General features: G+C 40.6%; 1 protein-coding gene across 3 annotated transcripts in view; it reads left to right on the top strand.

The window, feature by feature from the left end:
- Positions 1 to 2,787: 2,787 nt before the first annotated feature.
- DTWD2 (DTW domain containing 2) overlaps positions 2,788 to 26,496 on the top strand; it is a 73,370-nt gene continuing 49,661 nt past the window's right edge. For all 3 annotated transcript variants that reach the window (XR_011471217.1, XM_070412507.1, XM_070412506.1), the window contains exons 1-2: positions 2,788 to 3,015; positions 22,431 to 22,521. Coding sequence is in view for 2 of the 3 variants with exons in the window: in XM_070412507.1 (XP_070268608.1) it covers positions 2,807 to 3,015; positions 22,431 to 22,521 (300 nt within the window). In the remaining variant the exon portion in view is untranslated. The remainder of the gene's footprint in view (positions 3,016 to 22,430; positions 22,522 to 26,496) is intronic.

Here is a 26,496-nt window from a genome sequence, read left to right as displayed (position 1 = left end):
CTATGACTGTTAGTGGTAAATCTACTTTATTGGTGGAAGTAGCGTAAAGTATTAATAAATTAAGAGAGGAGACCAAGATGGCGGCGTAGGTAAACACCGGAGACCGCTGCCGCAAACAACCATTTCAAAAATACAACTAAAAGACTGAACGGACATCACCCAGAACCACAGGAAGGCTGGCTGAAGAGAGACTCTACAACTAGAAGGAAAGAGAACAGCAAATCGAGGCTCAGAGGCGGCGCAGTGTGGAAAATACAAAGGTACCGAGGTGCGCGCGCAAAGCGGGCTGGTGGCTGAGGGCGCGGTTGTCGTTTTCGGTCGGGAGTGAGTCTCAGACTCTGGGCTCCAGATCCGGGCGAGTCTCTAGGGACCCAGACTCAAACGGGAGAAGCGGGATTATCCGGCATCAGTTGGAACCTGAGGGCAGCTTTCTCTCCGAGGTTTGCAGCGGCTGCCGGGGTTCTGAGAAGCAGAGCCTCTGGGAACGGGACTGAGCGTGGCCATAACTGCTCCCTCCGCCCGCCCTGTTGATCCCGCCCCGCCCAAACCCTGCGCACAGCCATTTGCCGATCGCCTCAGGCAAAGGCTGGATTAGCGCCTCCCCAGAAGGCAGACGTTTTCCTTACAGCTGATTCCTATAGCCAGTCGGCCTGGGGGTCAAATCCCTCTAGTGTTAACTACAACAATTAAGGCTTGGCTAGAACAAGACTGCGCACAGAGACCACAAGGGGGTGCACCAAGAAAGCATAAAAGATGCGGAGACAAAGAAACATGACAGAAATGGAGGATATGGAGCTAAGAATCGCAATTTTGAGGGCTTGCCATAAATTTGTGCAGAGCCTCACGAAAACTAATGAGACCCTCGATGCTACGATAAAGAAATTAGAAAGTAAGCATACACGGACTGAAATAAAGAATATTATACCCAATAGCAGACCAGAGGAGTACAATAATCAAACAAAAGATTCGACAAAAAACACCCAATTGGAAAAGCAAAATGAAAAAAGAATCCGAAAGTGTGAAGATAGTGTAAGGAGCCTCTGGGACAGCTTTAAGCGGTCTAATATCAGAGTCATTGGAGTGCCAGAAGATGAGAGACAGCAAGATATTGAAAACCTATTTCAAGAAAAAATGGCAGAAAACTTCCCCCACCTGGTGAAAGAAATGGACTTACAGGTCCAAGAAGCGCAGAGAACCCCAAACAAAAGGAATCCAAAGAGGACCACACCAAGACACATCATCATTAAAATGCCAAGAGCAAAAGACAAAGAGAAAATCTTAAAAGCAGCAAGAGAAAGAGGCTCAATTACCTACAAGGGAATACCCATACGACTGTCAGCTGATTTCTCAACAGAAACTTTGCAGGCCAGAAGGGAATGGCAAGAAATATTCAAAGTGCTGAATACCAAGAACCTACAACCAAGATTACTTTATCCAGCAAAGCTATCATTCAGAATTGAAGGTCAAATAAAGAGCTTCACAGATAAGGAAAAGCTAAAGGAGTTCATCACCGCCAAACCAGTATTATATGAAATGCTGAAAGGTATCCTTTAAGAAGAGGAAGAAGAAGAAAAAGGTAAAGATACAAATTATGAACAACAAACATGCATCTATCAACAAATGAATCTAAGAATCAAGTGAATAAATAACCTGATGTACAGAATGAACTGGTGATTATAATAGAATCAGGGACATAGAAAGGGAATAGACTGACTATTCTTGGGGGAAAAAGGGGTGTGGGAGATGCAGGAAGTGACTGGACAAAAATCATGCACCTATGGATGAACACAGTGGGTGGGGAGTGAGGGTGGAGGGTGGGGTGGGAGCTGGAAGGAGGGGAGTTATGGGGGGAAAAAAGAGGAACAAATGTAATAATCTGAACAATAAAGATTTAATTTAAAAAAAAATAAATAAATAAATAAATAAATAAATTAAAAGAAGCAGTATCATTTTGGGCAAGTAGAATTTCCGCTTTCGTTGTAAGGTGGACTTCATTTTGGCTTTTAAAAAACTGCGGGCTCTACTGCTGTTATCCAGGAGCTGTAAAAACTTGGGCAAGGTAGTTTACTTTTACTTTCTCTGTCTCCCCCCCCCCCCACCGCCGCCCCCCCCACCCCCCCCCCCAATCCATAAAATCTCAACCCTCCTATTGCCTCCTGATCTTAGGGGCCTTGGAAAACTCAAAACCTCATTTAACAAAAACTTGGTGTCTACTGTACGCTTGATGCCGGGAGAAATACCAAGTACAAGATACAGGACACAGGTCCCTGCCTTTCTAGAGCAAAAAGTTTGCATGAATCAGGCAAGCGTGAATTCAATTTCCAGTCAGTGCAACATCTCCTGGGTTGGCCTTTAGCTATCACGTACATCAGCTGCTGCAACTGCTGTGAACACTCACCCAGCAAATTCTTCAAGGGCCATGCTAAGGCGGAAAAGGCTGAATTCCATCTTATTTTCGCTTTTAAAGAAGTGAAATTAAGGACGGTTCACTGGGCTTTGCTACCTGCGGCGTTTTCAGAGGGCATTCCTTTACCTGCCCCAGCGACGCTAAGCTAACCTCACACTTCCCCAGGACAAGCCTCACTTCCCAGTCTGGTTCTCGGTGGAAGGTCGCACTGGACATTGACCAATGGGCTCGTTCCTTCTCCGCTGAGGGGCGGGACCATGGGGCGTCAACGTCGGAGGCCCGCCCCCGGACGTGGCGTGCGTGCGTGGCGGCGCGCGGCGCGAGCCGGGTTCTCTGGCGTGTGGCGCCCCCTGGCGGCAGCGGGGACTCAGCGTGAACAGCCGGAGCTGCGTCCCCGCCATGGACCCGCAGAAAGAGGCGCGAACACCCCGGGACCCGGTCGCGCGGCCGCCGGCCTCGCGGTCTCAGACGCCGAAGGAGGAGGAGCGGCGGGAGAGCGGCGAGGCGCCGGCGGCGGCCCTGGGCGAGGAGGCGGAAGACAGTGCGGACGGGCTGTGGGAGCTGCCGGTGGAGCCGGCTGAGCGGAGGCCCGAGTGCAGCCGGTGCAGGTGACGGGGAGCGGGGAGGAAGGAGGGGCCGCGGGGCGGGGCGGCCTCCGGGGAGGCTGCGGGGCGCTCCCCGACGAGCGAGGAGCGCTGGCTCAGGCATCGCAGCGCTCGGGGTGCGGGCCCGCTGGCTGACCTCGCAATCACGGAGCGCACTTGTCACTGCTCTTGAGTAAGAAGCCGCTTCCCTAGGTTCCGTGTTATGTAGCCTTACTCCCCGCAAGACCCGGAGCGCGTCACGTGATCAGCGGACTTCAGTTCTCCTGTCAAGAAACTTAAGAGTGATGGGAAAGAAAGGCTTAATGGCAGTAACACTTGTAATTGTTAACACCGTTATGCATAAGCGACAGTCATCTAGCAAATAAAAACAAAACAAAACGCATTAGAGGACAGAAACAAAGTGTCTGTAGAGGCGTTGAAGATTATATTCAGAATTCTAAATTCCCTCGGAAATATTTACTGAGCACCCACTGTGTGCCGGGTCCTGGGGATGCAGGCATTTATGGATAAAACAGACGTGGTCTCGCACAGTCCGAGGACGGGATTCTGGACTGAACACGCAGCACCACCACCAGCTCACATTGAATGCTCACAATGCGCGCAATTGTGTGGGTACTTGTCAGGAGGGTTGTGAGGATTGCTTTCCCTGCTTGTTCCAACATTTGCTATTGAGATACACGATTCTCTTCTCGTCCTGGGTGTTCTGGATCATTTTCCCTGGATACTGAAGGTCTCCATCTATCACCTAGCTCACTGTTGCCCTCCACAATGTAACTGTTAGGTGGTGCCCCTGCGTCCTCACCTTGGAATCACACTGCGCTTAGTCACCAGATGTTTACTGTCCTGAGTTGGCTCTCACCAGATGTTTACTGTCCTGAGTTGGCTCTCACTAAAGCCACCAGTAATATGCATGAGGTGAAATCCAACGGATCCTTTTCTGTTCAATTCTTACTAGACTTTTTGGCAGCATTCTGCAGTTGAATACTCACTTCTTTTTTATATATATATAATTATCACTTTTTATTTTTTAAAAATGGTACAGCTGCTTTATTTTTATTTATTTATTTTTAATCCTCATTAGAGGATATTTTTCCATTCATTTTTAGAGAGAGTGGAAGAGAGAATAAAAGACAGAGAGCAATATTGATATGAGAGAAACACATTGATTGGTTGCCTCCTGCCCACACCCGGACCAGGGCCCGGGCCCAGGAGGAGCCTGCCACCAAGGTACATGCGCTTGACTGGAATAGAACCCGGGCCCTTTAGTCCGCAGGCCAATGCTTTATCCACTGAGCCAAACCAACGAGGCCCGGGCAATACTCACTTCTTGAAACACATTTTCTGTGGCTTCCCTTTGGTTTATCTGACTTCTTTGCCCTAGACTTCTTTTCCTATTCTGCTTTAACTCTAAATGTTGCACTTCAGGTCATGATTCTAAATTCTCTTCCAATACCACACGCTTCCCACAAGTGATGTTACCAGTTTTCATGGGTAAGTTATCGTCTCTAACTACAATATCTCTAGCCCAGCGATTTTCAACTTTTTTGATTTCATAGCACACGTAAACTAATTACTAAAATTCTGCAGCACACCAAAAAAGATTTTATATATTTTGCTCATCTGAAAAAAAAAATAGGTATAATTTTGATTCATTCACACTGGGCAGCTATTGTGTGAGCTGTTGTCATTTTTTTTAAATTTAACATCTTAGGGAAAAGAGCTCAGTGCCCCTGACTCAAGAGTCAGAGATTGCATGTTTTAAAAATTCTTGTGGCACACCGGTTGAAAATTGTTGCTCTAGCCCAGTGGTCGGCAAACTGCGGCTCACGAGCCACATGTGGCTCTTTGGCCCCTTGAGTGTGGCACTTCCACAAAATACCGACTTCTGCGCATGGGCCACGAAGTTTCAATCGCACTGTACATGCGCGCCCGCACGTGGTATTTTGTGGAAGATCCACACTCAAGGGGCCAAAGAGCCGCATGTGGCTCGCGAGCCACATGTGGCTCGCCAGCCGCAGTTTGCTGACCACTGCTCTAGCCCATACCCTTCTCCTGGGTACCGGACCTATGCATTCCTTTAACCATTGTTTATTGAGTGCTCTGCTGATCACTGGTAATACAGTGGAGTCAGTGTCCACATGGAGTGTTCAGTCTGGTATTGGATACAGATAGTAAACCAGTAAACAAGAAACCAAATACATAATTACAGTTTTGAAAAAACACCCAGCAATGAAGAAAAGGAATAGGTTGCTATGATAAAAATAGAAGGGGGTGGTGGTGTCAGGAAAGATTTCTGAGGAGATAGCATTTATATTGAAAGTTGAAAGATGGGAAGGATTCAGCCAGGAGAAAAGCATTCCCAGGAGACTAGGACAGACTGGCTGAAGATCTGTACCACTTGAGTGCTTGGGGTATCCTACTGGGGACATTTTGTTCTTTTGCCAGGGCTGGATTGTAAGACCTCAGAAGAAGGGATCTGGAGTGTAAGGAACTTTTTATATTTTCTAAGTGTACTATGTATAGTAGAACCTTAATAGACTTTTGAGGAGGATGGATAATTTGTGTCTAGAAGGCACCATTTATATGAATAGAAGGGGCGTTGAATATAATTTATTTAAACAAGCTGTCTAAGGGTGTTAGATGATAAGACTTAAAAATGCTGAAAGAAAAGTGTTTCAAATATAAATCCAGGGCTAAAGTATCATGTGAGCTTTATTATATAGTTTTCAGTCTATTTAAAACTGCTAATTATAAGTGTTGTATATACTTTAAAAAAGTAGTCTCTTTTGTTTAGCAAAGGGTTATAACTTTTCTGATCTGCTTCCCCCCCTTTAATAGACTTTACTTTAAAAAAATATTTTTTATTGATTTTTAGAGAGAGAGAGAGCAAGGGAGAGGGTGAGAGAGAGAGAGAGAAACATCTTTGTGAGAGCAAGACATTGATTTGCTGTGTCCTGCTGCTCCCTACCAGGGATCAAGTCTGCAACCAAGGCATGTGCCCTGCCTGGGAATCAAACGGTCAACTTTTTGTTGCATGGGATGGCCCAACCAACCTAGCCATATCATCCAGGGCAATAGACTTTACTTTTTAAAGAGTACTTTTAGATTTACAGCAAAATTGAAGTGGTAGGTATGGAGATGTCCCATATAACCCTTGCTCCTACCCACCCATGAATAATTTCCTTCATTATCAGCATTCCCCACCGGAGTGGCACATTTTTACTGTTCATGAATTACACTGACACATCAGTATCACTCAAAGTTTATAGTTTACATTAGGTTAATTCTTGGTGTTGTGCATATTTTAAGTTTGGACAAATTTTAATAATATATATCCACTATTATAGTATCATAGAGAGTATTTTCATACCCTAAAAATCCTCTTTGCTCTTCATTTTTATCTTTCATACCCCTAATCTGATCTGCTTTTGAAAAATAAAAATGGCTTGCTGGATTTTAGCTTGTTTTCAGTTACATTTTGTTAATATTTTAGGGTTTAGATTCATGCCAATATTTCTGCATGTAGCTTTTTCTAGTAAATTTTTCTACCTTTTAAAAGCTCTTCTCCCTGTTGGCATGCTATGCATTTTGTTTGTTTTAATTGTTTAGAATACAATTCTAGAAATATGAAGACTATCAGGCAATGGTTCTCAACCTTCCTAATGCCACTACCCTTTAATACGCCGGGTACTTGTATGTGGGTGGACCCGCCTGGAGACGGATAGAGGAGCGGTGTCTCAGTTCCTAAGACCATCGAAATGTGTGTTTTCCGATGGTCTTAGGCGACCCCTGTGAAAGGGTCGTTCGACCCCCGAAAGGGGTCTCAACCCACAGGTTGAGAACCGCTGCTATTAGGTGTTATCAATACAATATAAACTAATTGATGGCTCTTTATATTTTATTTTATTAGGCTGTTAGGGTCTTATTAGTTTTCTCTGTGAACATTTATGCTTAAAATAGTTTTAAAAACGAAAAATCATTCTTAGATTTGAGTAATCACTAAATCACAATTTTTTGGCCATTTATTTAAAATAGAATTTATTTCTCTAAACACATAACTAGCCTCCATGTATTTGAATGTTTTTGGGTGTTTTTACTGTAGTTGATTTCTGATTTCATTCCACTGTAATCTGAGAAGATGCTTGATATGATTTCAGTTTTCATGAACTTGTAAAGACTTGTTTTGTGTCCTAAGATGTGGTCTATCTTTATGAATGATCTATGTGCACTTGAGAAGAATGTATATTCTTCAGCTTTGGGGTGAAATGTTCTATAAATGTCAGTTAAATCCATCTGATCCAGTGTGTTCTTTAGAGTCACTGTTTCCTTGTTAAGTTTTTGTCTGGAAGATCTATTGAGTGAAGTCAGTGGGGTGTTACAGTCTCCTACTATGTCTGTCTCTCTCTTAAAGTCCTCTAGAAGTTTTTTGTTTTTTAAATATATTTACATGCTTCTATATTGGGTTCATATATGTTTACCAGGATTCTATCCTCTTATTGGATCGATCCTTTTAGTATTATGTGTAGTGACCTTTGTTGTCTCTTGTGATGGCCTTCATTTTGAAGTCTATTTTGTTGGATATGAGTATTGCTACTCCAGCTTTTTTTTCTTTTCCATTGGCATAGAAATTTTTTTTTCCATCCCTTCACTTTCATCCAGTGTGTGTCTTTTGTTTTGAGGTGGGTCTCTTGTAGACAGCATATAGTTGGGTCATGTTTTTATATCCATTCAGCTACGCATGCCTTTTGATTGGAACATTTAATCTATTTACATTTAGGGTTATTGATAGGTACTTATTTGTAGCCATTTTAATTCTGTATGGCTAGGTTTCTCTCTCTGTTTCTTCTTCTCCTTACAGCAGTCCCTTTAGCATTCCTTGTAATGCTGGCTTGGTGGTGATGTACTCCTTTAGCCTTTTTTTGTCTGGGAAGCTCTTTATTTGACCATCTGTTTTGAATGATAGCCTTGCTGGATATAGTAATCTTGGTTTCAGATTCTTGCTTTCCATTACCTTGTGTACTTCATGTCATGCCAAAAAATCTTCTGGCCTGTAGAGTTTCTGATGAGAAATTAGGTGTCAGCCTTATTAGAGTTTCTTTGTAGATAACAGTTTTCTTTTCTCCTGCTGCCTTTAAGATTCTCTCTTTGTCTTTAATTTTTGGCATTTTAATTACGATGTGTCTGGATTTGGGTCTGTTTGGGTTTTTCTTGCTTGGGGTTCTCTGTGCCTCCTGGACTTGTGTGACTTTTTCCTTTACTAGGTTAGGGAAGTTTTCTGCCATTATTTCTTCAAACATGTTCTCTATCCCTATCTCCCTTTCTGGCATACCTGCTATTTGAATATTGTTATGTTTCACATTTTCCCACAGCTCCCTCCTGTTTTTTAATTGTTTTTTAATTGAGTGAGTGATTTTTTTCAACCCTGTCTTCTAATTTACTGATTCGATCCTCAGCTTCTTCTAATCTGCTATGTATTCCTTCCAATGTGTTCTTTATTTGTGCTATGTCATTCTTTATTTCTGTTTTCATATCTTTTTGCATGTTGTTGAGCATCTTTATCATCATTATTCTGAACTCTGTATCAGATAAATTTATTTATCCATTTATCTCTTCTTCTGGAGAATTTTCTTGTTCTTTCATTTGGGGGTTGTTTTTTAGCCTCCTCATTTTGGCTGCTTGTTTAGGTAGATTGCTCTGCCTCTCAATCTCTAGTGCAGGACAGTGTCAAATGCTGCTTCTGATTAGGCAAAAACTCAAAGACTCAAAGTCTCCAGAGACGCCTTTGTCTACAGCAGCGGTTCTCAACCTGTGGGTCGTGACTCCTTTGGCGGTCGAAGGACCCTTTCACAGGGGTCGCCTAAGACCATCCTGCAGATCAGATATTTACATTATGATTCATAACAGTAGCAACATTACACTTATGAAGTAGCAACAAAAATAATTTTATGGTTGGGTCACAACTTGAGGAACTGTATTTAAAGGGCCAGAAGGTTGAGAACCACTGGTCTACAGACTGATAGGATTTTCAGGAGTTTTTTTCAACAGGGTGAAGCAATTGTTCTGCTTGGAGGCTAATTGTTATTCTCAGTCTTTTATAGTCCTGAGCAACTCCACACCATGGGCAAGATGTTTTCCCGATAGGGTGGATCAACTATCTTCCCCCCAGGCAAGGTAGCCTGTATAGCAAATGTCTGCATGAGAAAGATGACCTCTACAGCATGAGGGAATGACTAAGCATAGGAAACCGGGGTGTCTGCCTCCTGAGCTCTAACCCCAAAGCCCCCATCCTGGCGTCTGCTCATACAGCTCCAGTCCACTCTGCCCTCCCTCTGCTAAAGCACAAGGTGGTGGCTTGACAAGGAATTTTGTGTATTGGCCCTTTAAGAGGGTGCCTGAATTTCTAGCTGTATATTCCCTGGCAGACAGCAACCCTGCTGCTTTTATGTTATGTGGGTACTGTTCTCAGTGCTGGTGCTTTCTGCTGGGGGGCCCAGCTTGGGGATTAGACTCCAGAGTTCTCAGAGGCAACCCCCCACAGCTGCGATGTCTCTCTGGAACTTCAGTTGCTGTCTGTTGGAGCCCGGCCAGCCCTTTTGTGCCTCTGCCCCCCTACCAGTCTCTCTGTGGTCTCCACTCTCGGTCCTCGGTTATTAGGGTTCTCTCTAGCAAGTCTTCTGTTGATTATTCAGGAAGTTTTTCTATATTTTAGTTGTAATATCAGTTTGGTCCTGGGAGCATGTCTGTGTAATGTCCACTTACTCTGCCGCCATTTTTAATCTTTCCCCCAAGGTAGTTTGAAATAAAGATTGTTGAATTGGTATCTAATTAGAATTAGAAAGCAAACGGTTTTGGTAAATTCAAAATCAACTAGGTTAGCCCTGGCCAGTGGGGCACAGTTATTTGGAGCATTGTGTCATACACTGGAGGTCGTGGTTTTTAATTCCTGGTTAGGGCACAGAACCAGGTTTCAAATTCTATCCCCAATGGGGGTGCATATGGAAGGCAAGAGATCACTCCATGTCTCTCTCTCTCTCTCTCTCTCTCTCTCTCTTTCTCTCCTTCTCTTTCTAAAGTCAATAAAGAAACAAACATATCCTAAGGTGAGGATTAAAAAATTAAAATCAACTAGGTTATTGATGATAATTTTTAGGGTTAAAAACTTAGATAATCTGCAAGTTTAATTTTTTGTGCATTTCAAAAGTATATTCCTAAGAGAAAATTATTAAGGTAATGTTCTCTTTTCTGTTAGTATAGAAAATATGTTTACTCTTTGAAGTAGTTCATTAGTAATATATGTGGAAAGCTAACTGATTTATAGATTGCTTTGCAAGCTAATCATATCTTTAAAGTTGAGCAAAGATGATATATGTCAAAAGGGAATTTTTTTTTTCATAATCTTAATTAAATCTCCAAGGAGGAGTGACCAATTTTAAAAATCACATTAGAGCTTTCTAAATGTTTGATTTATATTCCCCAAGAAAAATAAGAGTTAGTTATTACCCTCTGATAGAAGTTTTCTTCAAAGAACATCAAAGCATATTAATTCTTTAAAGTATATTTGCCCGAAATTAATAATTCATAATTCTGTTAGTGCTTATGTAGTGAGAAAACATATTCGGAAGTAGTATAGTCTAAAATTTGTCATTACTTAAAGAGTTCACAGGTTACAAGTGCTTTTACATCTATATTTTTATTCAGTACATAAGATAGCTTTATGAATTAAATAGTTATTCCCTTTTATAGTCTCTCAAGGTCAGATGACTACTAAGAAGTATAGCTGCTTTAGCTTTCATATTTTTATTAGTATAGTATACCAAATAATAATGAATTATACTGAAATGAATAGTATTGCTGCTTTTGTTTTCCTGTTGCATATAATAAATACTTTGAGGGGAGTATTTGTCTTATAATCCATCAATTCTTCCATTTTCCTTTGTCCATGACTACTTTTAGTTACTTTGGGATGAGCAATTTTTTTTGGGGGGGGGGGGGCAGCAATGGGGGAGAAGCAATTTTAATTATTGTCTTTTTTTTTTTAAGATAGAGCTTTTATCTCTTGAATCCTTTACCTGCCTATGGTCAGCGTCTCATTTGTATTAGTGGCATCTCACTTTTCAGTCAGAAAGGCAAATTTGTCAAAGGGGAGGGGTTGGGGAGTGGAGAGCACTGCTTTAGACCTCTGGAGCACAGGTCTCTGAACTCTCATTTAAAGATATTTATTGTCGAGGAGAATCGAAGATGGCGGCATAGGTAAACACCGGAGACTGCCGCCGTGGACAACCACTTCAAAAATACAACTAAAAGTCGGAGCGGACATCAACCAGAACCACAGGAAGGCTGGCTGAGGAGAGTCTCTTCAACTAGAAGCAAAAACAACAGCATTCCGACGCTCAGCGGAGGCGCAGTGTGGAAAATTTAAAGGTACGGCGGAGCGGTGGTGAGGGTGCGCGCGCAAAGCGGGCTGGCAGCTGAGGGCGCGATTGTCGTTTTCAATCAGGAGCGAGTCTCAGACTCTGGGCTACAGATCCGGGCGAGTCTCTAGGGACCCAGACTCAAACGGGAGAAGCGGGACTGTCTGGCTACGGCCCTCCGAGGTTTGCAGCGATTGCTGGGACAGAGAGGCAGAGCCCCTGGGGACGGACTGAGAGCGGCCATAGCTGCTCCCTCCCCCCGCCCTGTTGAGCCCGCCCCGCCCAAACCCCCCGCGCACAACCATTTGCCGACCGCCTCAGGCAAGGGCTGGACTAGCACCTCCCCTGAGGACTGAAGTTTTCCCACAGCTGATTTCCACCGCCAGTCGGCCTGGTGGTCAAATCCCTCTAGTGTTAACTACAACAATTAAGGCTTCGCTAGAACAAGACTGCGCACAGAGACCACAAGGGGGTGCACCAAGAAAGCATAAAAGATGCGGAGACAAAAAAACATGACAGAAATGGAGGATATGGAGCTAAGAATCGCAATTTTGAGGGCTTGCCATAAATTTGTGCAGAGCCTCACGAAAACTAATGAGACCCTCGATGCTACGATAAAGAAATTAGAAAGTAAGCATACACGGACTGAAATAAAGAATATTATACCCAATAGCAGACCAGAGGAGTACAATAATCAAACCAAAGATTCGACAAAAAACACCCAATTGGAAAAGCAAAATGAAAAAAGAATCCGAAAGTGTGAAGATAGTGTAAGGAGCCTCTGGGACAGCTTTAAGCGGACTAATATCAGAGTCATTGGAGTCCCAGAAGATGAGAGACAGCAAGATATTGAAAACCTATTTCAAGAAATAATGGCAGAAAACTTCCCCCACCTGGAGAAAGAAATGGACTTACAGGTCCAAGAAGCGCAGAGAACCCCAAACAAAAGGAATCCAAAGAGGACCACACCAAGACACATCATCATTAAAATGCCAAGAGCAAAAGACAAAGAGAAAATCTTAAAAGCAGCAAGAGAAAGAGGCTCAATTACCTACAAGGGAATACCCATACGACTGTCAGCTGATTTCTCAACAGAAACTTTGCAGGCCAGAAGGGAATGGCAAGAAATATTCAAAGTGCTGAATACCAAGAACCTACAACCAAGATTACTTTATCCAGCAAAGCTATCATTCAGAATTGAAGGTCAGATAAAGAGCTTCACAGATAAGGAAAAACTAAAGGAGTTCATCACCGCCAAACCAGTATTATATGAAATGCTGAAAGGTATCCTTTAAGAAGAGGAAGAAGAAGAAAAAGGTAAAGATACAAATTATGAACAACAAATATGCATCTATCAACAAATGAATCTAAGAATCAAGTGAATAAATAACCTGATGTACAGAATGAACTGGTGACTATAATGAATCAGGGACATAGAAAGGGAATGGACTGACTATTCTTGGGGGGGAAAGGGGAATGGGAGATTCGGGAAGAGACTGGACAAAAATCATGCACCTAGGGATGAACTCAGTGGGTGGGGAGTGAGGGTGGAGGGTGGGGTGGGAGCTGGAAGGAGGGGAGTTATGGGGGGAAAAAAGAGGAACAAATGTAATAATCTGAACAATAAAGATTTAAAAAAAAAAAAAGATATTTATTGTCTTTATAGAGTTGCTTCCTTTCCTGTAACATGATTTTATTTTCTAAGCTTATCCTTCCTCTACTGAAGTCAGTTATAAAATAATAGTATAGTGATAAAAACAACTTTTGGGAGTATGAAAATGTTATTGTTATTTATATTTGAAGCAATCAGACATACAAGTTATTTTTTTTCTCTTTATGAGGTAAAAGTTTAGTATAATATTGATAAAGAAGAGCTGTTTTTTTTATTATTTAGAGGATTATTTTTCTTTTTTTGTTTTGTTAATCCTCACCTGAGGATATTTTTTCCATTGATTTTTAGAGAGAGTGAAAAGGAGGGAGGAGTGAGGGAGGGAGGGAAGGGGGGAGGGAGAGAGAGAGAGAGAGAGAGAGAGAGAGAGAGAGAAAGAAACATTTACATGAAAGAGACACATTAATTGATTGTGTCCCGAATGTGCCCAGACTGGGTCTGGGACGAGGGATAGATCCTGCAACCAAGGTAGGCATCCTTGACTGGCCAGGACAGAGCTGTTTCTTTTTTAATTGGTTTCAGAAATTTAAAAACTAGTTTATGATAAAGATTATATTCCTTTAAAATGACAGTAGAGGGCACTGTGGTATTTAGTTTTTTAAAGCTTGTTTTAAAATCACCAAGTTGTTGGCATTTTTATGTGTAATAGTGTCTATTCAAGTAATCTATTGAAGGCTATGAAACTCTTTGTTCTTTGCTTTTTCACTCTGTTGGGACTATAACAATCTTGTTGAGTATTGGGAAATCTGAGGTGCACTATTTTTCTGTGTTCTACATTTGCTTTTTTTTTATATAGGTAAAAGAAATTCTTTTAAAATATTAATTCTTGTAAATCTATTCACTAATCCTTACATGTTTTTCTCTGTGAGATTTTCTTGTTTAAAATTAGTATTATGAGAAAAGTAGTTTTGGTGGATCTTATCTAAGGCATTTAATTAAATTTTTGAAAAATGTTTTTTTGTAGGTTCTAGCATCTCTGGTCATATGCCAGCTACAATTTCATTTGCCTACAGGTTGGCAGAGATAGCATGCCCAGAGTGACAGATTACCCTTGTATTATAGCATTCACTTCAGAAGCCAGTCAATCTTAGTCTGACAGGAGTCCTACATATTTATTCCTATAATCCTTAATGAGAAAAGAAAAAAAAACAACCCATAGATTTTATAAAAATTTCCTCAGGGAAATTATTCAAAAATTTTACTTATATTTTAAGAATATAATTAACATTAAGTGGGTTGTATATATTTTAAAGAAGATAAACCACAATGATGGAAAACAGTACAGTGGGGCCTTGACTTACGAGTGTCCCGACTAACGAGTTTTTTTGAGATATGAGCCATCTCTCGGCCGATTTTTTGCTTTGAGTTGCAAGCTCAAAAAAATTCGGGTTACGAGCCAGCTTCAGATACCCCACCGCTAGTTGGCGCAGCAAACGTCACAGTGATTTGACATACGAGCAATTTGAGTTATGAGCTCCGTCACAGAACGAATTATACTCGTAAGTCAAGGCCCCACTGTACTTACAATACATTGGCAATACATTATACATGTGGAAGAGGGTAAAACCTCAGCTCATACTTTGGTCATTCTGTTATACATTAGCTGAAAATTAATATTTGTAAATGATTACAATTTTATAACATTTGCTTATGATTCATTCAGTAGTTATTCCCCAGAACTTTCCTGGTACTTTATTACCAGCTTTATGAAGGAGGAAATTGGAAAACCTGTGACGTGCTCCAGCTCACATAGCAAGACAATGACATTGTCAGTGACATACCTTAAGTTCTTCCCCAAGCCTATATCCAATTGACTAGTTGATATTTCCTCAGATATTAGTTTTTTCTTTCTTAGATCTGTACAGATTCTAGAAGTAGTTTGATTTTTATTTTAAAATGAATGTTCATTATGTGTAAATAATGTTTTGATGTGTAGTTTTCTGGTATTTTTTTTTCTGTCAACCACAATAGTTCAAAGGAAGGAAGGAAGGAAGGAGTTTTCTGGCATATCAAAAACAAATAAGCTCCATGAGAGCAGGAATCTTTGTTTTGTTGCCCCAAGTGCCTAATATCTGGCCCATAAGTGTACAGTAAATATTTGAATAAAAAATTTTGGAATTTATAATTTTTAAATCTAGTAACAATTTGAAATATCTAAATCTTTAAGAGTTAAGTTTGGATAGAGGAAGAATTCTTGTTCTTTGGAAAAAGATTTTAGAATGAGGAGAGCAATTACTATACACTTATCTACTAGTTTGGTAAGAGATGGTTTAACATTCGGACAGCTAATCACCAGCACAGTGTATGCAGACTATTGTGGAGGAGAAGAGTATAAGGAAAATTGCTGTTAAAGTATAAACAAATAAGCACAAATTCATATTGTAAAGTAACTTGCTAAGATATAAAGTTGATCAATTATAATGCAAAATATTCAAAAGAGCTATAATTTTTTTTTAAATTTGAGGTAAATGTAACAAGACTTAGGTTAACAAAGGAGACATGCTTTATAGTAAATAGGTGATTATATTTTATGAGCATGTCAAAGCATAAGCCAAAAACAAGTAGTTTTAGCCTAAATCACCGTTACAGTGTCTACACGTAAAGTGTTTAGCTGTTTTTTGTTTGTTTGTTTTGTTTTTAAATATATTTTGTTGATTTTTTTACAGAGAGGAAGGGAGAGGGATAGAGAGTTAGAAACATCAATGAGAGAGAAACATCGATCAGCTGCCTCCTGCACACCTCCTGCTAGGGATGTGCCCGCAACCAAGGTACATACCCTTGACCAGAATCGAACCTGGGACCTGTTAGTCTGCAGCCTGACATTCTATCCAGTGAGCCAAACCAGTTAGGGCTAGTTGCTTTTTTTATTAGTAAACTAGAGGCCTGTTGCATGAAATCCGTGCACTCAGGGTTGGGAGGTCCCTCAGCCTGGCCTGCACCCTCTCAGTCCAGGATCCCTCGCTCCTTACAGCCCGCCTGCTCACTGCTCCTTACTACTCAGCTTGCTGCGTCTGCCCCCTGGTGGGGAGGGACCACGGGAGGGCTCCAGGGCATTTCTGGCCCATCTCACTCAGTCCTGATCGGCTGGACCCCAGCAGCAAGCTAATCTACCAGTCAGCGCGTCTGGCCCCTGGTGGTCAGTGCATGCCATAGCGACTGGTTGACCAGTCGACTGTCTGCTCCCTGGTGGTCAATGCTCGTCATAACAAGCAGTTGAGCGGCCTTAGCATATCATTAGCATATTATGCTTTGATTGGTTAAACTGCTGCCCAGATGGCCGGACACTTAGCATATTAAGCTTTTATTATATAGGATATTTTGTTCAGTAAATATTTTTGCCTCTTATGCTCTCACTTATTAGAATCATCACAAATTATAACAAAGGAAGATCTGAGACTCTGAATTTCATTTATAATAAAAACTAATTGTGTAAGTACTAGAGAGGAAGTGAAGGAGAGAGCAATATTTGATATGTAAGAAAATGAAGGGGTAGGAAAAGAAATGATGTAGGTGGAGAAAGGCATCTGGGTATTCTTTCACACATTCAGCATGTATTTAATGATAGCTTACTGTGCTAGGCATTGGGATATAAAAGTGAAAAAAATAGACCAAGTTCTTGCTTTCATGTAGCTTACAATGTAGGGAGGAAACCCACCTTGAGATAACATAATGCCAAATAAAAATGCCTCTTTCTTACTAACTACGTTTAATATTCTTTTTCCATTGCATTTTTCATTTTTTAAAATAACAGCTTTATTAAGATACTAGAGGCCTGATGCACAAATTCATGCACGGGTGGGATCCTACCGGCCCACCCCAATGGGGGCCCATCGGGGCCGGGATGGTTGGGGGGAGGGGACACGGGAGGTTGGCCAGCCCTGCCCCTGATCGGGTTGAGCGGGCTGATTGAGGGTGGGGAAGCTGGGGACGGGTGCAAGAGATTGGCCACCTGGCCCTGCCCCTGATCGTTGTGGTGGGGGGCTGGCTGGGGGAAGGGGCCGTGGGCAGTAGGCTGGCAGGTCCTGCCCCTGATTAGGGTGGGGGAGCTGATCAGGGGCCGGGCTGACCCGGGGGGAGGGGCCATGTGAGGTTGGCCAGCTGGCCCTGCCCCCAGTTGGGGTGGGGCAGGCCAATCGGGGGCTTGGCCGCCCTGGGGGGGAGGGGTTGCGGGAGGTTGGCTGGCCGGCCAGTCATACCCCTGATTGGGGTGGGGGGCCAGATCGGGGCCAGGCCAGCCAGGGGGAGGGGCTGTGGGAGGTTTTGGGGGGCGATTGGGGCCCTGGTTGGGCCGGTTGGCTGCCTCAGTGCGCGTCATAGTGATCGGTCATTCTAGTTGTTCCGTTGTTGCGGTCACTTGGCTTTTATATATATAAATGATTCACATGCCATGACATTTATTCTTTTAAAATGTACAATTTGGAGGTTTTTGTTTTATTAGCTGAATTGTGCAAATCACTATTCCAGGGTTCTCTTTCAGTATCTCTTTTCCAGATCTTTCTCTGGGAAAGCTGCCTTCTTTTGCTATTAATCCTGCCCATTAGACTTCACTAATTACCAGCTGACTGTTCTGCATTTTGATGTAGTCCCCTAGCAGTGGTCAGCAAACGCATTAGTCAACAGAGCCAAATATCAACAATACAACGATTGAAATTTTTTTTGAGAGCCAAATTTTTTAAACTTAAACTATATAGGTAGGTATATTGTTATTAACTTAATTAGGGTACTCCTAAGGCTTAGGAAGAGCCACACTCAAGAGGCCAAAGAGCCACATGTGGCTCGAGAGCTGCAGTTTGCCGACCACGGCCCTAGGGCACAAATTGCTCAGCAGTCTGACATTAAATTCTAGTAGGGGTAGTTTTTGTGGCTACTGTTTGAGGTTTGTTCTACTGCAGGTGTGCTCTTCTTAGCTATCTCCTTTCTTGTTTCTTTTTTATTCCCCTGATGAACTAGATAGCCTATGACTTAGCTTGTTGCTCGCTGTGGTCGGCAAACTGCGGCTCGCGAGCCACATGCAGCACTTTGGCCCCTTGAGTGTGGCTCTTCCTAAGCCTTAAGAGTACCCTAATTAAGTTAATAACAGTGTACCTACCTATATAGTTTAAGTTTAAAAAATTTGGCTCTCAAAAGAAATTTCAATCGTTGTACTGTTGATATTTGGCTCTGTTGACTAATGAGTTTGCCGACCACTGGTAGAGGAGTTAATGTTTTTAAGGTACCCTTAGGCTTGAATTTCCTCACACTGTTTAAAATAAAGTCAGTTACTCTTGAGAGAACTTCAGAGCTCTTATATTCTGCCTGTCCTCCAAGGCAAACTCTCTGAGCCACTGTTCTGGACACAGGGCTGGGCAGTAGCCTCTGGCTTGCTATTCAGGTGTCAGATGAGCAAACAGGAGGTGGGGTGGGGAGTGGGGCCACAGCAATCTCAGCCTGCCGCACTGTGGTAAAGCTTCTGTTTTACAGCTGGAGACTGGGTGGAGAAAGGGAGCCTCTGAGCTCTTAGCCACCCTCACCGGGAATTTAGCCTCTTTAACTTGGAGTCGATGACCTGCCTTTTTCTGTGACATACAGTAAACTTTGATTAAGAGCTGAGAGGAAGCTCTGTTCTTTTGGCCACACCTTCTTGGAATGGAGCTTCTGCCAACCTGAGCTGGGGCAAGGTAGGAAATGGGTCATGGCCCAGATGCCATAAACTGTCCCTGGGATAGGGGAGGGCATGGAATGGAAATAGAATCATAATTGTTTAATAGCTACTCACTGTGAAGAAGAGATTTTCTTATAGACCCTGGGAAACTAAACAACGCATTATAAGGAGGAGAACAGACCCTGGGGATAAGACAGCCAGGAGCTCAGATCAAGGACAGAATCTATCTGAAGGGAGACAGCATTCCAGGCTATCTTTGCTGTGTTATGGGGCTACTCTTTGCAAGGACAATGGAAGAAGGCAGACCCTAAGGTAGGAACTCACTAACTTTAGATTTTTCCCCACCCACTAACCCTCTATGAGCTTGTTTGAAATGAAGGGTCAGAGCGGTCTTTTCAGAGTGTTATACCTGCTGCTCTCTCAGATTGTCAGCTATCTGATTAATAAATGCACCATAAGGATTCAACCTCATCTGTACTTACTTGACTCTGGTAGTGGTGGGCAACTAGAACCCTTTCGAGTCTGGTTTCGCCTATACCAAATTTTAGTAGACATTCTTGAATAATATTTCTCTATTCAAATATGTCCTCAGGGCAATTTCTAGACTTTACATGGTTGTTTTTATAAATAGTTTTTGTCAGTATTTGCTTGCTTCACTGGCAAGTGGGTCTGTGAAGCAACTTTCCTTATCATCCTGCAAGTGGAACTCTCCAAACTACTTAATTCCAAATATTCCTAAAGTTCAGAATGTCTTCTCAGTAAGGAAATTACCTTCTCAAGTAACTGAGTTGTTGTTTTTCGTTTTTTTCTCCTCTGAACAGAGGTTTTGGTCAGACATGAAACCCAGAGCTACCAATATCAGGGCAGTGTTTGCACTATTCTGTCATATTAAGGACTTTAATAATCACCATATATATCATGAGCTAAAAATGTTATTTTCAGGGTATGTTTACCTAGTTTTCTGCTATTCACAGAAATCTGCAGCTTCCTCCCAGCGTGTTTACTTGGTTGCAGTTCTTTGGCTCTATTGATGTTTCCTGCATAGGACAGTTGTGGTTTTTTTTGGGGGTGGGGGGTGGGGGGCATTCTTTTGTATTCTTAGGTATTTGATATTAAATTAAATTCTGAATTTTTAAAATGGCTTCATCTGATTTGAAATTACATTTTATAAAATAATTTTACTGACATCTGTGCATTTTAGTCATATACAGAGTTACATATAAAAGAGTTAGATACTTAGCCCTGGCCAGGTGGCTCAGTTGGTTGGAGCATCATCCTGTACACTGAATGATTGTGGGTTTGATTCCCCATCAGGTCATATAGATAGATTGTGGGTTCCATCCTGGTTCGATAGTATACTGATCAGTGTTTCTCTCTCACATTGGTGCCTCTCTCTCTCTCTCTCTCTCTCTCTCTCTCTCTCTCCCTCTCCCTCCCTCCCTCCCTCCTCTCCTCTCTAAAATCAATAAGATTCTCGGGTGAGGATTACAAAAATAATAAATTAAGTCAGAAGCTTAAAGTTTTAGAAGTTGAATGTGCATCATTTTTTATTCTGCTGAATGGAGAATCCTTTCTATTTGTCGCCCTTGATATGTTTGTCAAAATACCTAGTTCAGTCAGTCACTCTCTGTTCCTTTTTGTGTTTACTTTTGTTTACTCTTCTTGTGACCACGGAATGACTCCATTCCTAAAATCTCACATTCCTGGGAGAGAATCCAGTGTAGGGCAGAGTAATCATACCAGACATTTTGTATGTCATTGGAAAGCAAGTATATTGGTTTTCCTTTGGTTAATCATCCATTTTAGTTTTGATGGTGGAGAGTGGAGTGGGGACATGTTGTAAAATACATTTATACCTCTGCCTAAGATTATCACATAGATAATTTCTTCAGCAGGAGCATAGGTTTGACAGTTTCTTGCAGAATGAGATGGTAGATACAATTGAACCAATTTACTCACACTCTAAGTTTATTGGCATAAGCATTTCTTACCTCAGGCTATACCTCTGCATAAGCAAGATTACTGAAGGAGTTGATAGTGGTTAGTTTTGCAGTAGTTAGTATGCTCTTGGGAATTCCCTTAAAATCACATTCACTTGTACACTATTGTAATGTCATATAACACCTGTCTGTAATAGTGATCTGTTGTGAAAATTTACTTCCATGATACACTGTGTCAGGCTGCTTGATGAATTTCATACTGGTAAACACACATATCAAATGTAGGGTTTAATGGTAAAATATCCATGTATGTTTCTACAATTCCTTTGGAAGGACACACAAGTAACTGGTTATTGGTTGCCCCTAGAGAAGAGAATACTCTAAGCTAGAGGGCTCAGATGGGAAGTGTACCTTTTTATTCCATATGCATTTTGTAATGAGTACAAGTGTTACTGAAACAGTAGTAGCTTTACTTACTAAAAAGTAAGTAAAACAAAAACAACAAAGTAAACAACAGCAAAAGGGAATATAGGCAGATGCTCTGCCTATTATATTTGGATATAATTCTAGCCAAATATAATTTGGTGGCTGCTGTTTGGGTTTCTCACAATTATTAAGCTCTCCGTGTTGATTGATGTCTAAATTTGATTATAACTTCCTTTTAGGTGGTAATTCTGTTCTAATACTTTATCATCATAATGTTCCCTCCAACTTCCAGATGATGTAGAAAAGTTGCCAAGTTTCTCTTTGACATGAGATCTGTTCTTGATTTGGAATGCAAGTTAGAAGTGTTGCTTCATGAATAAAGACTATGCTCCTGATTTATGAGTATTGTTCAACTACAGATAACTAAGACAAGATTTTTTCGAGGTACTTTGATCTAGATGATAAAGAATTTACTAGAATCTTTTTTTCAAATTCTCATATGTAAAGTCTGAGTGAATAAATTCATTCTTGGTGTTTCATTTTAAAAGAATGCAACTTTAGCCTTGGCCAGTGTTTCTCAGTGGTTGGAGCATCATCCTGTGCACAGAAGGGTCATAGGTTAGATCTCCAGTCAGGGTACATATCTAGGTTTTGGATTTGATGCCTGGTTGGGGTGTGTGTTGGCGGCAATCGATCAATGTTTCTTTCTCACATTGATGTTTCTCTCTCTCTCACTTTCCCTCTTTCCTTTCTTCCCTCTCTCCTCTTCTCTGTGCAGAGCGTTTGGTGATCCTGAGGGGCGGGGGGGGGGGGGGGGGGGGGGGGGGGGGGCGGCGAAGGATGTAGAAAAGACAGACAAAGAGAATAAGCTGGGTCTACTCTAGGTGGATCTCCTGTGCCTGGCAAAGGCCACAGAGAGAGATCCAGATGGCAAGCTGAGGCTTTATTTTACAGCCAGAGGTAAACAAGGTAGTGGTCACCATAGTTACAGTGTTCTTGTGAGTTTCACTTGTTTTGGCAGCACTTGCTGCACCTCCCCGAAACCCATTAGCTACCCAGATAGGATCTAGGGAGGGTCATAAGGTCAAGCCTAATTATGCTAAGGGGGCTGTGCCCTGTAAGCTGGGACTTGTTTGTGGCTTTGCCAACAGGTCAGTCCGAGGCTTAACCCTATAGCCACTCCCTACACGTCTCTCTCTAGAGTCAATGAGAAAAAAAAATCCTCCAGTGAGGATTAAAAAATAAAAAAGTTGGGTTATGTTCAAGTTTCAGGTTATTGTCATATTTTATTTTAAACATTTACAGGCTTTCTTTTTCTTTATGCCCTTTAGCCGGCCTCAGAAAGTGTGTTTATGTCCGTTTCTACCAGTGCGTCCTCTGCACATTTCTACCTACTTGTACATAATTCAGCATCCAGCAGAGGTGAGTAAGACTTCATAAAATGCACAATTTCAAATAGAATATTAGTATACAAGAGGAAACACAGATGAACATATTCATTCCTCCCAGCTGCTTAGCATTTCTGGAAATAAATCGATGATGAATGTTTTCTCTTTGGGAAAAAAATAGTTTCTTTTATATATTATATGGTAGTATGGTGTTATATGCTTTGGAGATGGAGAAAATAATGTTATTTCATAAAAACTGTCATTGAATAGTATAGAAATTTAGAACTTCAACAATATTGTGTGAAGGGAAAAAGATTTTTTTGAGTAAAGAGTTAGTAAAATCATTGCTATTTAAATTTTGATCATAGCTTATATTCATTGATGTCTTGTTAAAATAGAAGTACCTCTCAGCATATTATTTTATTTTTTGTTTTTATTTCTTAATTTTGATTTTTCAAAGTTGACATACAATTTTATATTAGTTTCATTTATACAATATAGTGACATTTATTTAACTTATGAAGTTAACTGATAAACCTAGTAAACATCTGACACCATACATAGTTATTACAATATTATTGGCCATATTCCCTATGCTATACTTGACATCCCCATGACTATTTTGTAACTACCAGTTTGTATTTCTTAATCCCTACCCCCTTTTCATCTATCTCCCCAACCCCCCTCCATCTGGCAATTGTCAAAATGTTCTCTGTATCTATGTTTGTTTTTGTTTTGCTTGTTCGTGTATTTTGTTTTTCAGATTCCACATATAAGTGAAATCATATGGCATTTGTTTTTCTCTGTCTGACATTTCATTCATCATAATACCCTTTAGGTCAGGGGTGGGGAACCTTTTTCCTGCCAAGTGCCATTTGAATATTCATAATATCATTTGCGGGCCATACAAAATTATCAACTTAAAAATATTTGGTCAAACATTGAATTAGCTCATCCCTAATGCCTTGGTAGGACCAGACCAAATGATTTTTGTGGGCCTTACGCAGCTCCCAGCCGGATTTCCCTATTCCTGCTCTAGGTTTGTCTGTGTTTTGCAGATGGCAAGATGTTCCTTTTTTTTTTTTAAATCCTTACATGAAGATATTTTTTCCATTGATTATTAGAGAGAGTGGAAGGGAGGAAGGAGCAAAAGAGAAGGAGAGAAAAAGAGAGAGAAACATCGAAGTGAGAGATATAATTGATTGCCTCCAACACATGCCAGGGGCATGATCAAACCTGCAACCAGTGTGCCCTTCACTGGGAATTGAGCCCTCGACCCTTTGGTCCATGGGCTGTTGCTCTAACCACTGAGCAACTGCCAGGGAAAGTCCTTTTTTATGGCTGAGTCATATTCCATTCATTGCGTATATGAACCACTTCTTTACCTATTCATCTATTGATGGACATTTAGGTTGCTTCCATATCTTGGCTGTTGTAAATAATTCCACAGTTAACATATAGATGTATATGTCTTTTCAATTTAGTGCTTTTTTTTTCAGATAAATACCTAGAAGTGGAGTTTTTGGCCCTTCTTTCTCTCTTATTATACTAGTAGAGCCTTTAAAATTTTTATTTATCCTCACCTAGTGATGTGTTTATTAATTTTTGAGAGAGGAGGGCGGGGAGAGAGAGAGAGAGAGAAACATCAATGTGAGAGAGAAACATTGATCGGTTGCCTCTTATATGTGCCCTGACTGGGGATCGAACCCACAACCTTTTTTGGCGTATGGGACAACACTCCAACCAACTGAGCCACCTGATCAGGGCTAGCCTTTGTTTTAAAGTCTAATTTGTCTGGTATAAATATTGCTACCCAGCTCTTTTTGTTTGCTTGTTTCCATTTTCATGAAATATCTTTTTCCATCCCTTTACTTTTAGTCTTTGTATGTCTTTTTTGATCTGAAGTGAATCTCTTATAGGCACCATATGGGGTTTTGTTTTCTTATCCATTCAGCTGCCCTATGTCTTTTGATTGGAGAATTTAATCCATTTACATTTAAAGTAATTGTGCTTATTACCACTCTCTGCATTTTAGTGTCACAAAATGAATGTATAAAATAATTTTTTTGTTTTTGAATTAGAACAAATATGTATATTTTATAGTATACATGTTATATGTAAAGAGTTTCTGATTAATACTCTCCTATATTAGGAAGTGTATGCGTGTTTATGTGTTTGTAACTCTTGATTAACTGTAGTAATGAAGAGAGAAGGGAAGGAGGTCTTAGACAACCAAAAATTACATTAAAACAAAACTAGTCATAGTATGTTACCATAGTATGTGACAGTTCAGTGTAAACTGTCACAGCATTTAGGGACTCATGACATCATAGATTGAACCCAGGTTTTTGAAGGACTAATTTTTTAAAAAATTTCTTAAGCCTATACCAATTGAAGACTTTAACAAAGATATAAAAGATATTAGTCTGTCTTTTTCCTTTTCCAAATGATGAAGCACTTATTCTTTAATTACAAATTGTTAAATATTCCATTTATTGGGCAACCTTTTTTTCAGTGTTAACAATAGCGTATTTTGGTCAGGACTGTGACAGTTTGGTCACTAGCATTATTTTGTTACATTTAAACTTGCAACAGTGTGCAGCTCAAATTTACATAAAATGATAGCTTACTGGCCATAACAGTTTTGACTAAAGCTTAACTTTAGATGGTGAATGCTACTATGATTTTACAGTATACACAGTATGGTGTCTTTTTATTATTATGTGCTTCCAGACATAGATGGCTTTTAAAATGTAGGTGTTTTCATTGATTTGTGGCAACTTTAATGTTTTCAAATCCTTCCTCCCTTCTTCCTACCTTCCTTTCTTCCTTTCACTGTTAGTTCACAATTTAGGTAATCAGTCCACAATTGTGTGCTCCAAATGTATCTTATGTGTATATAAGTACATCCATATTGTTTTCCTTATTGCCCAAGGAATTTTCCAATCTTAATTTATCTCAATAACACTGAGCTGCTTGTGCTCAATCTCAGTACACTATTTTCAATAAAAGAATGTACCAATTTGATGGCTCCCTCTAAAAAGTGATTGAAAACCATTTGGATAAGCAGTAGGAGGTGGCTTTGGGAAAAGGAGACTTAGTGGCATGGATGATATGGAGGTGATATGATGGAGCATTTCAAAGACTAGGTATATATATGTAGAAAATTACTTAAGAATGAAAACAAGACAGTCTCTCAAAAAAGCTTTACAAGAAAGAAATGTTAAACTGCTTGGCCATTTGTGAACAATGTATATGTAGCCATAATGATATAAACACTGTTTATTGGTTTAACTAAAAATATTAGAAGCTCTGGCCAGTGTGGCTCAGTTGGTTGAAGTGCCATCTTTACACCGAAAGGTGGCAGACTTGATTATCGCTCAGGGCACATACTCAGATTGCAGGTTTAATTCCCTGTCTGGGCACATATGGGAGGGCACATATGGGAGGTAGCCGATTGATGTTTCTCTCTTACATCGATGTTTCTCTCTTTCTCTTTCCCTTCCTTTTTCGAAAATCAATTAAGAGCACAATACAAAACAAAACATGTCCTCGGGTGAAGATTACAAAAAATATATTAGACGTGAGGGTAAGGGGTGATGTCAGAAAGCTGAATCCTCATTTATTATGAGAGGCTGTAGTTATAAAGGGCAAGTAGTTAAGAGTAAGGGCAGATTGTTTGAGTTTAAATCCTTAATAACTCTGTAATCTCTGTAACCCTGGGCAAGTTAATTAACCTCCCTGTTTTCACTTTTGTTATTAGTAAAATGTTCACGTTAAAAGATACACTTCTTTACTGGTTTATTATGAATAGTAGTTAAATATATTTATAAAATGCATTTTGAATTATGTACATTAAAGTTAGTTATTATGATAATGGTAGTTTGTAGATAATTGATAAATTACTAATACAATAAAGCAAGAAATAGCAAAACATGCATTGTTTAGAAATATTGAGATCAATACTAAAAGATATAACTAAAACAGTTAAAGTGATTGCCTCTGGAAA

This window comes from Myotis yumanensis, unplaced genomic scaffold (genome assembly GCF_028538775.1).
Source record: "Myotis yumanensis isolate MYYU_CA2020_CCGP unplaced genomic scaffold, mMyoYum1.0.hap1 SCAF_4, whole genome shotgun sequence".
Classification (NCBI taxonomy): domain Eukaryota; kingdom Metazoa; phylum Chordata; class Mammalia; order Chiroptera; family Vespertilionidae; genus Myotis; species Myotis yumanensis.
The sequence above is the reverse complement of the archived record's forward strand: the minus strand, read 5'-3'. Positions and strand labels throughout refer to the sequence as shown.